Source organism: Lampris incognitus, chromosome 14 (assembly GCF_029633865.1).
Source record: "Lampris incognitus isolate fLamInc1 chromosome 14, fLamInc1.hap2, whole genome shotgun sequence".
NCBI lineage: Eukaryota > Metazoa > Chordata > Actinopteri > Lampriformes > Lampridae > Lampris > Lampris incognitus.
The window spans coordinates 48,896,378-48,913,248 of NC_079224.1; the positions used below are offsets into that span (position 1 = coordinate 48,896,378).

At 51.8% G+C, this 16,871-nt stretch overlaps 1 protein-coding gene across 1 annotated transcript in view; it reads left to right on the plus strand.

Annotated features, from left to right (window-relative positions):
* The first annotated feature begins 911 nt into the window (after window positions 1-911).
* The window catches only part of LOC130124547 (zinc transporter ZIP10-like), a 33,816-nt gene continuing 17,856 nt past the window's right edge, over window positions 912-16,871 (plus strand). The window contains exons 1-4 of the mRNA XM_056293949.1: window positions 912-1,205; window positions 6,327-6,534; window positions 10,279-11,263; window positions 11,366-12,322. Of these exons, the coding sequence (XP_056149924.1) occupies window positions 6,332-6,534; window positions 10,279-11,263; window positions 11,366-12,322 (2,145 nt within the window). The 5' untranslated portion in view covers window positions 912-1,205; window positions 6,327-6,331. The remainder of the gene's footprint in view (window positions 1,206-6,326; window positions 6,535-10,278; window positions 11,264-11,365; window positions 12,323-16,871) is intronic.

A 16,871-nucleotide genomic window follows, 5' to 3' on the forward strand; every position in this document is an offset into this window, starting at 1 on the left:
AAGCCCCCAGTTAACCCATTACTGCCCACAACCAGACACCTGCTGGTGAAGTTTGGGCGTAGCCATTTGGGAGCTAAACCTACTAAAGTGTCAGCAGTCACCTGGACATTCACAGCCAGCCTCCAGCAGCCTGTGACGTGTAGCTGGTGGTCTTCATGTGTGAGGCGGTTTCAGAGCCACTCTGGGGACTCGTCTTTCCACCGTTAGTCCCCGTCTGTCCTGTTGTGTCTATGCATGCTCAGTAATCCAGGTAAGGAAGTCAGAGGGAGGTGAATCAGTTCCTCCGGACTCCACGTTTCCTGACAGAAACGTTTCATCACTCCTCTACGTGACCTCTCCAGTCCTGCTGGACGTTGTTGTTCATCATCTGGGGGATTTCCTCCATTGCACAGGTCTGTGTTTGTTCAGTGTCAGTCTCCGTGGTTCTAGTAAGCTTATCCTGCAACTCTGGACTCCTACCGAGACCTCTGGGCTTTAAAACGTGGCGAACGCAGCGAGGGTACCGTGAGAACTCCTAAACCCGGTCCGTGTGACTCCGCGGCTCCCCTGGAACCCGTGACCTCCTCCGGACTCTTGCAGGTACAAGAAGCCCCGCTGTCACATGGTCCCGGTGCCCAATCACAGGCCGCGACGCTCCTCCGCCAGCTCCGCATCTGTGTAGAGTAAAGCTCCGCCGGAGTGGCTCCTCATTTCCTGAAAGCACCAAGACAGCGAGCGCAGCTACAGACACGACACGTCAGCGGGAGGACGGAGAGCTCACAAACCTGTTCACTTCCAGTAAGTCATGGCGGCCTCGGCGCCTCCTGCTCCGCTCCTTTCACCTCCGCGGCTGCTGCGCCGCGTCTGCTTGATGTGCGCGCGGAGCTCGCCGTGTGCTCCGTCGTGTTTCCGGTGAGTGACGCTGCTCTGCACACGGCACCGCGGGCCGCGTGCAGAGCAGCGTCGCGGGGCGCAAAATGTTTACCTCCGCCAGTCCGCGTGCATTCCTTGCCGGACGGCCATGCTTCCGAGTCCGACCGGTACCGCTGGTCCTCCCGCCGGCGGCTCGGTTCGGCTCGGTGGCTCGGTCCGGCCGCGGTAGGCCCGAGGCCCGTGGCCACATGGCGTCGGCGAGCAGAAGGTGGGACTAGTCCGCGGTGGTCGGTGGAGGTTCAGCTGAACAGCTCCTGCATGTGGAGCAGCGGGGAGGTGATGCTCCGCTGCAGGTGAAGAAACGATGAATCCGTGCGTTCGATCCCCGCCGCCTCCGTTTGCTCCGTCCTCTGTCTGCCAGCTCGGGCGCACATGTGCTCTACTTCCGCAGCTTCGTGCCGCGTCGTTTCTATTGTGTGTTGTACTGGTGTGGGTCGTCTGTACTGCGTGTTGTACTGGTGTGGGTCGTCTGTACTGCGTGTGGTACTGGTGTGGGTCGTCTGTACTGCGTGTTGTACTGGTGTGGGTCGTCTGTACTGCGTGTGGTACTGGTGTGGGTCGTCTGTACTGCGTGTGGTACTGGTGTGGGTCGTCTGTACTGCGTGTTGTACTGGTGTGGGTCGTCTGTACTGCGTGTGGTACTGGTGTGGGTCGTCTGTACTGCGTGTGGTACTGGTGTGGGTCGTCTGTACTGCGTGTGGTACTGGTGTGGGTCGTCTGTACTGCGTGTGGTACTGGTGTGGGTCGTCTGTACTGCGTGTTGTACTGGTGTGGGTCGTCTGTACTGCGTGTTGTACTGGTGTGGGTCGTCTGTACTGCGTGTGGTACTGGTGTGGGTCGTCTGTACTGCGTGTTGTACTGGTGTGGGTCGTCTGTACTGTGTGGTACTGGTGTGGGTCGTCTGTACTGTGTGTGGTACTGGTGTGGGTCGTCTGTACTCTGTGTGGTACTGGTGTGGGTCGTCTGTACTGTGTGGTACTGGTGTGGGTCGTCTGTACTGTGTGGTACTGGTGTGGGTCGTCTGTACTGCGTGTGGTACTGGTGTGGGTCGTCTGTACTACGTGTTGTACTGGTGTGGGTCGTCTGTACTCTGTGTGGTACTGGTGTGGGTCGTCTGTACTGCGTGTTGTACTGGTGTGGGTCGTCTGTACTCTGTGTGGTACTGGTGTGGGTCGTCTGTACTCTGTGTGGTACTGGTGTGGGTCGTCTGTACTCTGTGTGGTACTGGTGTGGGTCGTCTGTACTGTGTGGTACTGGTGTGGGTCGTCTGTACTGCGTGTGGTACTGGTGTGGGTCGTCTGTACTGCGTGTTGTACTGGTGTGGGTCGTCTGTACTGCGTGTGGTGCTGGTGTGGGTCGTCTGTACTACGTGTGGTACTGGTGTGGGTCGTCTGTACTGTGTTATACTGGTGTGGGTCGTCTGTACTGCGTGTTGTACTGGTGTGGGTCGTCTGTACTGCGTGTTGTACTGGTGTGGGTCGTCTGTACTGCGTGTGGTGCTGGTGTGGGTCGTCTGTACTGCGTGTTGTACTGGTGTGGGTCGTCTGTACTGCGTGTTGTGCTGGTGTGGGTCGTCTGTACTGCATGTGGTACTGATGTGGGTCGTCTGTACTGCGTGTTGTACTGGTGTGGGTCGTCTGTACTGTGTGTGGTGGCCGTGTGGGTCGTCTGTACTGCGTGTTGTACTGGTGTGGGTCGTCTGTACTGCGTGTGGTACTGGTGTGGGTCGTCTGTACTGTCTGTTGTACTGGTGTGGGTCGTCTGTACTGCGTGTTGTACTGGTGTGGGTCGTCTGTACTGCGTGTGGTACTGGTGTGGGTCGTCTGTACTGCGTGTTGTACTGGTGTGGGTCGTCTGTACTGTGTGGTACTGGTGTGGGTCGTCTGTACTGTGTGTGGTACTGGTGTGGGTCGTCTGTACTCTGTGTGGTACTGGTGTGGGTCGTCTGTACTGTGTGGTACTGGTGTGGGTCGTCTGTACTGCGTGTGGTACTGGTGTGGGTCGTCTGTACTGCGTGTTGTACTGGTGTGGGTCGTCTGTACTGCGTGTGGTGCTGGTGTGGGTCGTCTGTACTACGTGTGGTACTGGTGTGGGTCGTCTGTACTGTGTTATACTGGTGTGGGTCGTCTGTACTGCGTGTTGTACTGGTGTGGGTCGTCTGTACTGCGTGTCGTACTGGTGTGGGTCGTCTGTACTGCGTGTGGTGCTGGTGTGGGTCGTCTGTACTGCGTGTTGTACTGGTGTGGGTCGTCTGTACTGCGTGTGGTACTGGTGTGGGTCGTCTGTACTGCGTGTTGTGCTGGTGTGGGTCGTCTGTACTGCATGTGGTACTGATGTGGGTCGTCTGTACTGCGTGTTGTACTGGTGTGGGTCGTCTGTACTGTGTGTGGTACCGGTGTGGGTCGTCTGTACTGTGTGTGGTACTGGTGTGGGTCGTCTGTACTGCGTGTTGTACCGGTGTGGGTCGTCTGTACTGCGTGTGGTGGCCGTGTGGGTCGTCTGTACTGCGTGTTGTACTGGTGTGGGTCGTCTGTACTGTCTGTTGTACTGGTGTGGGTCGTCTGTACTGCGTGTGGTACTGGTGTGGGTCGTCTGTACTGTGTGTGGTACTGGTGTGGGTCGTCTGTACTGTCTGTTGTACTGGTGTGGGTCGTCTGTACTGCGTGTGGTGGCCGTGTGGGTCGTCTGTACTGCGTGTTGTACTGGTGTGGGTCGTCTGTACTGTCTGTTGTACTGGTGTGGGTCGTCTGTACTGCGTGTGGTGGCCGTGTGGGTCGTCTGTACTGCGTGTGGTACTGGTGTGGGTCGTCTGTACTGCGTGTGGTACTGGTGTGGGTCGTCTGTACTGCGTGTGGTACTGGTGTGGGTCGTCTGTACTGCGTGTTGTACTGGTGTGGGTCGTCTGTACTGTGTGTGGTACTGGTGTGGGTCGTCTGTACTGTGTGTTGTACTGGTGTGGGTCGTCGGTACTGCGTGTTGTACTGGTGTGGGTCGTCTGTACTGCGTGTTGTACTGGTGTGGGTCGTCTGTACTGCGTGTGGTACTGGTGTGGGTCGTCTGTACTGTCTGTTGTACTGGTGTGGGTCGTCTGTACTGTGTGTGGTACTGGTGTGGGTCGTCTGTACTGCGTGTTGTACTGGTGTGGGTCGTCTGTACTGCGTGTGGTACTGGTGTGGGTCGTCTGTACTGTCTGTTGTACTGGTGTGGGTCGTCTGTACTGTGTGTGGTGGCCGTGTGGGTCGTCTGTACTGCGTGTTGTACTGGTGTGGGTCGTCTGTACTGCGTGTTGTACTGGTGTGGGTCGTCTGTACTGTCTGTTGTACTGGTGTGGGTCGTCTGTACTGCGTGTTGTGCTGGTGTGGGTCGTCTGTACTGCGTGTTGTACTGATGTGGGTCGTCTGTACTGCGTGTTGTACTGGTGTGGGTCGTCTGTACTGGTGTGGGTCGTCTGTACTGCGTGTTGTACTGGTGTGGGTCGTCTGTACTGCGTGTTGTACTGATGTGGGTCGTCTGTACTGTGTGTTGTACTGGTGTGGGTCGTCTGTACTGTGTGTGGTACTGGTGTGGGTCGTCTGTACTGCGTGTGGTACTGGTGTGGGTCGTCTGTACTGTGTGTGGTACTGGTGTGGGTCGTCTGTACTGTGTGTGGTACTGGTGTGGGTCGTCTGTACTGCGTGTGGTACTGGTGTGGGTCGTCTGTACTGCGTGTGGTACTGGTGTGGGTCGTCTGTACTGCGTGTTGTACTGGTGTGGGTCGTCTGTACTGTGTGTGGTACTGGTGTGGGTCGTCTGTACTGTGTGTGGTACTGGTGTGGGTCGTCTGTACTGCGTGTTGTGCTGGTGTGGGTCGTCTGTACTGCGTGTTGTACTGGTGTGGGTCGTCTGTACTGCGTGTTGTGCTGGTGTGGGTCGTCTGTACTGCGTGTGGTACTGGTGTGGGTCGTCTGTACTGTGTGTGGTACTGGTGTGGGTCGTCTGTACTGTGTGTGGTACTGGTGTGGGTCGTCTGTACTGCGTGTGGTACTGGTGTGGGTCGTCTGTACTGGTGTGGGTCGTCTGTACTGCGTGTGGTACTGGTGTGGGTCGTCTGTACTGCGTGTTGTGCTGGTGTGGGTCGTCTGTACTGCGTGTGGTACTGGTGTGGGTCGTCTGTACTGCGTGTGGTACTGGTGTGGGTCGTCTGTACTGCGTGTTGTACTGGTGTGGGTCGTCTGTACCGTGTGTGGTACTGGTGTGGGTCGTCTGTACTGCGTGTGGTACTGGTGTGGGTCGTCTGTACTGCGTGTGGTACTGGTGTGGGTCGTCTGTACTGTGTGTGGTACTGGTGTGGGTCGTCTGTACTGTGTGTGGTACTGGTGTGGGTCGTCTGTACTGCGTGTGGTACTGGTGTGGGTCGTCTGTACTGCGTGTTGTGCTGGTGTGGGTCGTCTGTACTGTGTGTGGTACTGGTGTGGGTCGTCTGTACTGTGTGTGGTACTGGTGTGGGTCGTCTGTACTGCGTGTTGTGCTGGTGTGGGTCGTCTGTACTGTGTGTGGTACTGGTGTGGGTCGTCTGTACTGCGTGTTGTACTGGTGTGGGTCGTCTGTACTGTGTGTGGTACTGGTGTGGGTCGTCTGTACTGCGTGTGGTACTGGTGTGGGTCGTCTGTACTGTGTGTGGTACTGGTGTGGGTCGTCTGTACTGTGTGTGGTACTGGTGTGGGTCGTCTGTACTGTGTGTGGTACTGGTGTGGGTCGTCTGTACTGCGTGTTGTACTGGTGTGGGTCGTCTGTACTGGTGTGGGTCGTCTGTACTGTGTGTTGTACTGGTGTGGGTCGTCTGTACTGGTGTGGGTCGTCTGTACTGTGTGTGGTACTGGTGTGGGTCGTCTGTACTGTGTGTGGTACTGGTGTGGGTCGTCTGTACTGCGTGTTGTACTGGTGTGGGTCGTCTGTACTGTGTGTGGTACTGGTGTGGGTCGTCTGTACTGTGTGTGGTACTGGTGTGGGTCGTCTGTACTGTGTGTGGTACTGGTGTGGGTCGTCTGTACTGCGTGTTGTACTGGTGTGGGTCGTCTGTACTGTGTGTGGTACTGGTGTGGGTCGTCTGTACTGCGTGTGGTACTGGTGTGGGTCGTCTGTACTGTGTGTGGTACTGGTGTGGGTCGTCTGTACTGCGTGTGGTACTGGTGTGGGTCGTCTGTACTGCGTGTTGTACTGGTGTGGGTCGTCTGTACTGTGTGTGGTACTGGTGTGGGTCGTCTGTACTGCGTGTGGTACTGGTGTGGGTCGTCTGTACTGTGTGTGGTACTGGTGTGGGTCGTCTGTACTGTGTGTGGTACTGGTGTGGGTCGTCTGTACTGCGTGTTGTACTGCTGTGCGTTGTTTCTCTGTGTAAGCGGTCTCATGTGATCATTAAACCTCTTCCTCCTCAGGAGTCATGATGGCGGATTGGCGGGAGTGGAGTCGGGCCTTGGCCCTCATGTGGCTGCTCACGGTGTGCTGGCGGTCCCCGGCCGCAGCCAGCGGCCCGTGCGGCCCCGCGACGCCGGGAGCGGAGAGCCCCGGAGCGGAGTCAGCCATAGTGGACCTGCCGAAGGCCCAGCACAGCCAGCGGCAGCACCTGGAGGCGCTCTTTCATCGGTAAGGTGTAATTAATGCAGCACGTGGTTTCTATCAGTGTCCAGCGGTCCGGACACACACGGCTTTACTGGGCGGCAGGTGGAATGTGGAGTTTTATATTTTGAAGTAGCTGTGATCTGAAAAGCTGATTAGCCAAGTATGGCGGTGTTTGTACGGTGCCAGAGCAGCTTGTGAACATGGAGCGGGAGTGGCCCCGGGCCGCTGGGTGTGCGTCTCCCTCAGCGCCCTGCCGCCTTCCTCTTCTCCACCAATGAGAAGGTCTCTGCAGCAGACAGGAAGGCTGTGGGTCAAAATGTTGGCAGGGATTTGAGTCCGTTCCCAGAAATGTGGATCAGCGGGGCCCGTGTGGGCGGTTCGTGGTGAGTCACACGGACTGAAGTTCCCCAAGAGCTGCGGCTGCCTCTGTGTGGACAGGGCAGATAGTGTGAAGCCTTATTGGGAGAGCCATTCGGAGGCTAGATGACCACTACCCCTGGATCCCTAAAGGCAACGGGACACCCTGCCCTGCGCGGCTGCGCACAAAACGAAGGGGTAGGACCAAGTGGCGGGGGCGTGTACACTGGTATTTTTCTGTACTACTTCACTGGATAGGGTTGGGAGTTGAGATTTTAGGAGTTTGTAAAAAAAAACCTTAGCCCCATCTTGCCTGATCGAGCTTTATTTTTTGATGTAGAAAGATGCATAAAGTCCCACATCCAAAATGTCTTGTTTTTCAATCATCCATAAACTAATGTTTTAATCCATTAACTCTTAATTGTCTTTGCCAGTCCACTGTACATTCACACAAGGCCCGTCCACCTCTTAACCCACGGTTCCCCAACGTCATCCTTGACCTTCTAAACCAAATCCCCATGGCCTCCGAAGCTCTGCCTGCAACTGTCCCGTCTAAATAAAACCACATCGTCATCTCTTCCACCCTGCCACATCCACGATCCCTGTTTTAATGGCCTCACTGGTTTTAATGGGTCGCTGCACTCCTTGGGGCTCATTCATCAAGCGTTCATACGTACAAATTTGTTCTTACACACCCACGGAATTTTTTAGCCCCCCAAATTGTCTGACAGGTAGCAGCAAAGCCTGGTGGTTATCTGTAATTCCTTCCCTCTAACATCTATTGTCTACCTCTTGCAGCGAACAACCATTCAGGCTTGCAAAGACATCAGTGTTAGCCAACTGGTGTCTAAATTCAGGGGTTAGCCAGGTTCTACACTGGTCTGTCAGAGAAACCTCAGGGCTAAAAAAAATCCATGGGTGTGTAAGAACAAATTTGTACATATGAATGAGGCCCCTGTCACCAGTCTGTGTACCTATGTGATTTTCATTTGAGTCGTTAACCATAATGAGTAAGTTCACATGGAAACTGATGAATCAGTCAAATTCAACATCTTTATTCCATGTATTGTGTGTCTGTTAGCACCTCCGTCACCACGTCCCTGCTTTTTACACCACGCAAGCTTCCTGCTGACTTAAAGCACACCTCAGCTGGCTGTGGTCTCACTTCCGTCCTTACAGACCCGGTGAAGTGAAACTTGTGTTAAAAACCCACAAATTCACGTTGTACTTATTTTACATCAACAGCTGATCACCTTAACCTCCAAGTGCGAGTGGGCAAGCAAGCAATATTCCACCCAGTATCATGAAATGTTTTGCACCATCCAATCAAATCACATCCCCAACTAGTTTTCACTGACCACCGCTTGGTAGGTTGTTTGTCTACGTTGCCAGTGAGACGCCACTGTCATTCATTGGGATTGACACGCCCGTACAGCGTTGATCAGGCAGTTTGGTCCTTAAAGATTAGCTAGTGCCAGCGCCTGTAGTCGGTCGGGGCGTCTGTTTGGGGGGGGGGGGAACTGGGGAGAATAGCGTGATCCTCCCACGTGCTACGTCCCCCTGGTGAAACTCCTCACTGTCAGGTGAAAAGAATTGGCTGGCAACTCCACATGTGTCGGAGGAGGCATGTGGTAGTCTGCAGCCCTCCCCGGATCGGCAGAGGGGGTCGAGCAGCGACCGGGACAGCTCGGAAGAGTGGGGTGATTGGCCGGATACAATTGGGGGGGATAAAATAAAAAAATTAGCTAGTGCCACATGTGTACCATAAAGGTTACCTGTCACTATCGCATACCTTACCCTGGCGTCAGAAATAGTCAGCAGTGCAACGAAAGGGCTACCCTTCCTGATCAAGATGGCCGTGCCCCGCGTTCTAGTCTCATTTCTCGAGCAGATAATTTGCCCTATCCAAGCTTTCTTTAGTTTTGCATGTTCACTTGACCGGAGGTGAGTTTCCTGTAAGAACATGGCATCAGCTCTCAAAAGATTTTAGATGTACAAATGATTTCCAAAAACAATTTCAAACGTGGACTCGTCAGACCACAGTACACTTGTCCACTTGGCGTCAGTCCATCTCAGATGAGCTCGGGCCCAGAGAAGCCGGCGGTGTTTCTGGGTGGTGTCGATATCTGGCTTTGGCTTTGCATGGTAGAGTTTTAACTTGCACTTGTAGATGTAGCGACCAACTGTGTTAACTGACGATGGTTTTCCCAAGTGTTCCTGAGCCCACGTGGTAATATCCTTTACACAATGATGTCGGTTTTTAATGCAGTGCCGCCTGAGGGGTCGAAGGTCACGGGCATTCAGTGTTGGTTTTGGGCCTTGCCGCTTACGTGCAGAGATTTCTCGGGATTCTCTGAATCTTGTGATGATATTATGGACTGGAGATGATGAAATCCCTAAATTCCTTGCAGTTGTACGTTGAGAAACGTTGTTCTTAAACTGTTGGACTATTTGCTCACGCAGTTGTTCACAAAGTGGTGACCCTCGCCCCATCCTTGCTTGGGAACGACTGAGCCTTTCGGGGATGCTCCTTTTATACCCAATCATGACACTCCCCTGTTTCCAGTTAACCTGTTCCCCTGTGGAATGTTCCAGACAGGTGTTTTTTGAGCATTCTTCAACTGTCCAGTCTTTTGTTGACCCTGTTCCACCTTCTTTGGAACGTGTTGCAGGCATCAAATTCAAAATGAGTGAATATTTGCAAAAAACAATCAAGTTTATCAGTTTGAACATTAAATATCTTGTCTTTGTAGTGTATTCAATTGAATATAGGTCGAAAAGGATTTGCAAATCATTGTATTCTGTTTTTATTCACGTTTTACACAACGTCCCAACTTCACTGGAGTTGGGGTTTGTACAACATGTACCTAGGATACAGCAGTCATATAACATATAACACATTCCATAGGAATTAGGAATAATTAAGTAAAAGAGCGCAAGTCCAGCATTTTTCAGTCCGCCTGGTGTTACTGTCCCTACAGTATGTCACGAATCAGTTTGGACACCCTGTCTCTGTGTTAAAATTTATAGGCAGTGAGCATGTCCCAACACACCATTGGGGCAGTGATGTTGATACCTACCTACTGAGAAGGGAAGCCATTGGACAGAAACTTTAAGGACATGAACACCTGGTGGACTGAAAGTAATGTTGACCTTGCGACACCGCATATAACTATCCTTGATTCCTATGAAATGTGACGTGATTGCTGTATCCTAGGTACATGTAGTTGTAATGAACGATGATTTGTTTATCATGGAAATTAAGAAATTGGGTAAGGATTGAAGAAACTTGTACAACTTGTGTGCATCATCTGTTTCTTGTTGCCTCTACATGTCGTCCCCTCTGATGGGTTGGATGAAACTCCTTGACTCAGTTTGCAGTATGTAATTTTATATTCTCATATCAAACAGGTACGGGGAAAATGGCACCCTTTCCCTGACAGGCCTAAAGCGTCTGTTGGAAAGTATGGGTCTCGACCACATCAGGAATGTGACTGTACAACATCATGGGGAAGAAGACATGGACCACGCCCACCATGATCATCACCATGACAATAGCACACACCGCCAAAAGCGTGCAGTCTCAGTGCCTAGAACATTATTGGAGACATCTAAGGAGCAAGATGCCACCCTAAAGAGATTGGAAATGTTGACCAGCCACGACAACCTCAACAAAAATCAACCCACCGAAACAGATTCCTACCCACTGGCAATGGATACCATTAGACGCAGACGAAGGGGTGTGAACAAAGACGTGTCGCAAGGCAGTAAGACGGACGCCAACACCTCCGAGATTCCAACCCGAACTCCTGTGGTTGGCAAGGAGGGTTCCCACAATGACAGCCATGGAAATGACTACGACAGCCACGGACACAGCCATGACGACGGACATGGACACAGCCATGACGGCGGACACGGACACAGCCACGACGACGGACACGGACACAGCCATGATGGACATGGACACAGCCACGACGACGGACACGGACACAGCCACGACGACGGACACGGACACAGCCACGACGACGGTCACGGACACAGCCACGACGGCGGACACGGACACAGCCACGACGACGGACACGGACACAGCCACGACGACGGACACGGACACAGCCACGACGACGGACACGGACACAGCCACGACGACGGACACGGACACAGCCACGACGGCGGACACGGACACAGCCATGACGACGGACACGGACACAGCCACGACGACGGACATGGACACAGCCACGACGGACACGGACACAGCCATGACGACGGACATGGACACAGCCACGACGGCGGACACGGACACAGCCACGACGACGGTCACGGACACAGCCACGACGACGGTCACGGACACAGCCACGACGACGGTCACGGACACAGCCACGACGACGGTCACGGACACAGCCACGACGACGGACACGGACACAGCCACGACGACGGTCACGGACACAGCCACGACGACGGACACGGACACAGCCACGACGACGGACACGGACACAGCCACGACGACGGTCACGGACACAGCCACGACGACGGACACGGACACAGCCACGACGACGGTCACGGACACAGCCACGACGACGGACACGGACACAGCCACGACGACGGACACGGACACAGCCACGACGACGGACACGGACACAGCCATGATGACGGACACGGACACAGCCACGACGGCGGACACGGACACAGCCACGATGGACATGGACACAGTCATGATGACGGACATGGACACAGCCACGACGGCGGACACGGACACAGTCACGACGACGGACACGGACACAGTCACGACGGCGGACATGGACACAGCCATGAAGGTGGACACGGACACAGCCATGACCAAGGACACGGACACAGCCATGACGACGGACACGGACACAGCCATGACGACGGACACGGACACAGCCATGACCAAGGACACGGACACAGCCATGACCAAGGACACGGACACAGCCATGACCAAGGACACGGACACAGCCACGACCAAGGACACGGACACAGCCATGACGACGGACACGGACACAGCCATGACCAAGGACACGGACACAGCCACGACCAAGGACACGGACACAGCCATGACGACGGACACGGACACAGCCATGACCAAGGACACGGACACAGCCATGACGACGGACACGGACACAGCCATGACCACGGACATGGACACAGCCATGACCAAGGGCACGGACACAGCCATGACGACGGACATGGACACAGCCATGACCATGGACACGGACACAGCCATGACGACGGTCACGGACACAGCCACGACGGCGGACATGGACACAGCCATGACGACGGACATGGACACAGCCATGACGGCGGACACGGACACAGCCATGACCAAGGACACGGACACAGCCATGACGGCGGACACGGACATAGCCATGACGGCGGACACGGACACAGCCATGACGGCGGACACGGACACAGCCATGACGACGTGCAGGAGAGTGAGGAAGTAAGTGTGTCTTCTCTGCAGTGTTGTGTTAAAATGCACACATTATGGAACAAGTGTACACGTAGTCTAGTTAACACTCATGAATATGAAGAACATTGTTACTCAGACTTCACGGTTGTGTGTATTGAATGGGGGGATACTGACAAAAAGTCCAGTCAGTTGATCCGGTCCATCTTAGTTATTGGTTGTAGTGGTGCATGTGGTGCTGAGAGGATGCCTGAGGAGTGGAGAAGAAGCATACTGGTACCGATTGTCAAGAACAAGGGCGATGTGCAGAACTGTAGCAACTACAGAGGTATAAAGTTGATCAGCCACAGCATGAAGATATGGGAAAGAGTAACAGAAGCTAGGTTAAGAGGAGGAGAGGTGACGATCAGCAGCAGCAGTATGGTTTCATGCCAGGAAAGAGCACCACAGATGTGATGTTTGCTTTGAGAATGTTGATGGGGAAGTATAGAGAAGGCCAGAAGGAGTTGCATTGTGTCTTTGTGGATTTAGAGAAAGCATACGACGGTCCTTGTATAACTTGTATAACTGGTCCTTGTATAACCAAAGTGAGAGCTGTGTCCGCATTCCACCTCCAAGTCTGAGGCCATGGTTGTCTACCGGAAAATGGTGGATTGCTCCCTCCAGGTTGGAGATGAGCTGTTGCCTCAAGTAAAGGAGTTTCAAGTAATGTGGAAGTTGTACCGGACCGTTGTGGTGAAGAGGGAGCTGAGCCGGAAGGCAAAGCTCTAAATTTACCAGTCTGTCTTTGTTCCAACCCTCACCTGTGGTCATGAGCTTTGGGTAGTGACTGAAAGGGTGAGATCGTGGATACAAGCGGCTGAAATGAGCTTCCTCCATAGGGTGTCTGGGCTCAGCCTTAGAGATAGGGTGAGGAGCTCAGACATCCGGAGGGAGCTCGGAGTACAGCCGCTGCTCCTTTGCGACGAAAGGAGCCAGTTGAGGTGGTTTGGGCATCTGATTAGGATGCCTCCTGGGCACCTTTCTTTGGAGGTTTTCCGGGCACGTCCAACGGAGAGGAGACCCCGGGGTAGACCCAGAACTTGCTGGAGGGACTACATGTCCAATCTGGCCCGGGAACACCTTGGGATCCCCCAGGAGGAGATGGAGGGTGTTGCTGGGGAGAGGGACGTCTGGACTGCCCTACTTAGTAGCTTGCTGCCACCTTGACCCGACCCCGGAGAAGCGGCTGATGATGAGATGAGATGAGATATGACAGGGTGCCGAGAGGGGAGGTGTGGTATTGTATGAGGAAGTCGGCAGTTGCAGAGAAGTATGTAGGAGTGGTGCAGGATATGTATGAGGGCAGTGTGACAGTGGTGAGGTGTGCGGTTGGAATGACAGATGGGTTCAAGGTGGAGGTGGGATTACATCAAGGATCGACTCTGAGCCCTTTCTTGTTTTCAATGGTGATGGACAGGTTGACGGACAAGATCAGACAGGAGTCTCTGTGGACGATGATGTTTGCGGATGGCATTGTGATCTGTAGTGAGAGTAGGGTGCAGGTGGAGGAGAGCCTGGAGAGGTGGAGGTATGCACTGGAGAGAAGAGGAATGAAAGTCAGTAGGAGCAAGACAGAATACCTATGCATGAATGAGAGGGAGGACAGTGGAATGTTCAGGATGCAAGGAGTGGAGGTGGTGAATACGTATGAGTTTAATTAAATACTTTGGATCAACTGTCCAAAGTAATGGAGCGTCTAGAAGAGAGGTGAAGAAGAGAGTGCAGGCAAGGTGGAGTGGGTGGAGAAGAGTGTCAGGAGTGATTTGTGACAGAAGGGTACCAGCAAGAGTTAAAGGGAAGGTTTACAAGATGGTAGTGAGACCAGCTATGTTATATGGTTTGGAGACAGTGGCACTGATGAAAAGACAGGAGGTGGAGCTGGAGGTGGAGGTGGCAGAGATGAAGATGATAAGATTTTCATTGGGAGTGATGAAGGAAAGGATTAGGAACGAGTATATTAGAGGGACAGCTCAGGTTGGACGGTTTGGAGACAAAGCAAGAGAGACAAGATTGAGATGGTTTGGACATGTGTGGAGGAGAGATGGTGGGTATACTGGGAGAAGGATGCTGAATATGGAGCTGCCAGGGAAGAGGAGAAGAGGAAGGCCAAAGAGGAGGTTTATGGATGTGGTGAGGGAGGACATGCAGGTGGCTGGTGTGACAGAGGAGGATGCAGAGGACAGGAAGAGATGGAAACGGATGATCCGCCGTGGCGCCCCCTAACGGGTAGTAGTAGTAATAGTAGTGGTGGTAGTGGTAGTACCAGTAGTAGTAGCAGTAGTAATAGTGGTGGTAGTATTAGTAGTAGTGTGATGGTAATAGAGGTGGTAGTAGTAGTAATAGTGGTGGTAGTAGTAGTAGTAATAGTGGTGGTAGTACTAGTAGTAGTGGTAGTAGTAGTAATACTGGTGGTGGTAGTAGTAATAGTGGTGGTAGTAGTAGTCGTAATAATAGTGGTGGTAGTAGTAGTAGTGTGATGGTAATAGTGGTGGTAGTAGTAGTAGTAGTAATAGTGGTGGTGGTAGTAGTAGTAGTGTGATGGTAATAGTGGTGGTAGCAGTAGTAGTGATAGTGGTGGTAGCAGTAGTAGTAATAGTGGTAGTAGTAATAGTTGTGGTAGTAGTAGTAGTAATAGTGGTGGTAGTACTACTACTACTACTAGTAGTAGTAGTAGTAGTAATAGTGGTGGTAGTACTACTAGTAGTAGTAGTAGTGGTAGTAGTAGTAGTAGTAATACTGGTGGTGGTAGTAGTAATAGTGGTGGTAGTAGTAGTAGTGTGATGGTAATAGTGGTGGTAGCAGTAGTAGTGATAGTGGTGGTAGCAGTAGTAGTAATAGTGGTAGTAGTAATAGTTGTGGTAGTAGTAGTAGTAATAGTGGTGGTAGTAGTAGTAGTGATAGTGGTGGTAGCAGTAGTAGTAATAATAGTGGTGGTAGTACTACTAGTAGTAGTAGTAGTGGTAGTAGTAGTAGTAGTAATACTGGTGGTGGTAGTAGTAGTGTGATGGTAATAGTGGTGGTAGCAGTAGTCGTAATAATAGTGGTGGTAGTAGTAGTGTGATGGTAATAGTGGTGGTAGCAGTAGTAGTGATAGTGGTGGTAGCAGTAGTAGTAATAGTGGTGGTAGCAGTAGTAGTGATAGTGGTGGTAGTAGTAGTAGTAATAGTGGTGGTAGCAGTAGTAGTGATAGTGGTGGTAGCAGTAGTAGTGATACTGGTGGTGGTAGTAGTAATAGTGGTGGTAGTAGTAGTGTGATGGTAATAGTGGTGGTAGCAGTAGTAGTGATAGTGGTGGTAGCAGTAGTAGTAATAGTGGTAGTAGTAATAGTTGTGGTAGTAGTAGTAGTAATAGTGGTGGTAGTAGTAGTAGTAATAGTGGTGGTAGTAGTAGTAGTAATAGTGGTGGTAGTAGTAGTAGTAGTAGTAGTAGTAATAGTGGTGGTTATTGTTGTGTATTAGAATACAGTGAAAATCTTGTGCTCTTGCTCTCTCTGCCTTAACACAAGAGACACACGGACAAAGGACACACATCCCAAAACAAGACAACCCTACAGACCTACATAGACTATGTTCACATGAATTCATACACCATATAGCCAGTATACACTACACATAACACAATATACACTACACATAACACAATTTACAGGACACATAACACCATATACACTACACACAACAGAATATACAGTACACATAACACAATATACAGGACACATACAATATACAGTACACAACATACAGGACACACAACACAATATACAGGACACACAGCACAATATACAGTACACACAACACAATATACAGTACACACAACACAATATACAGTACACACAACACAATACGCAGGACACACAACACAACATACAGGACACACAACACAATATACAGTACACACAACACAATATACACTACACATAACACAACATACAGGACACACAGCACAATATACAGTACACACAACACAACATACAGGACACACAGCACAATATACAGGACACACAGCACAATATACACTACACATAACACAGTGCACACTACACATAACACAGTATACATAACACAGTATACACTACACATAACACAGTGTACACTACATATAACACAATATACAGGACACACAGCACAATATACAGTACACAGCACAATATACAGTACACACAGCACAATATACAGGACACACAACACAACATACAGGACACACAACACAATATACAGGACACACAGCACAGCACAATATACAGTACACACAGCACAATATACAGGACACACAACACAACATACAGGACACACAGCACAATATACAGGACACACAGCACAATATACACTACACATAACACAGTGCACACTACACATAACACAGTATACATAACACAGTATACACTACATATAACACAATATACAGGACACACAGCACAATATACAGTACACAGCACAATATACAGTACACACAGCACAATATACAGGACACACAACACAACATACAGGACACACAACACAATATACAGGACACACAGCACAGCACAATATACAGTACACAC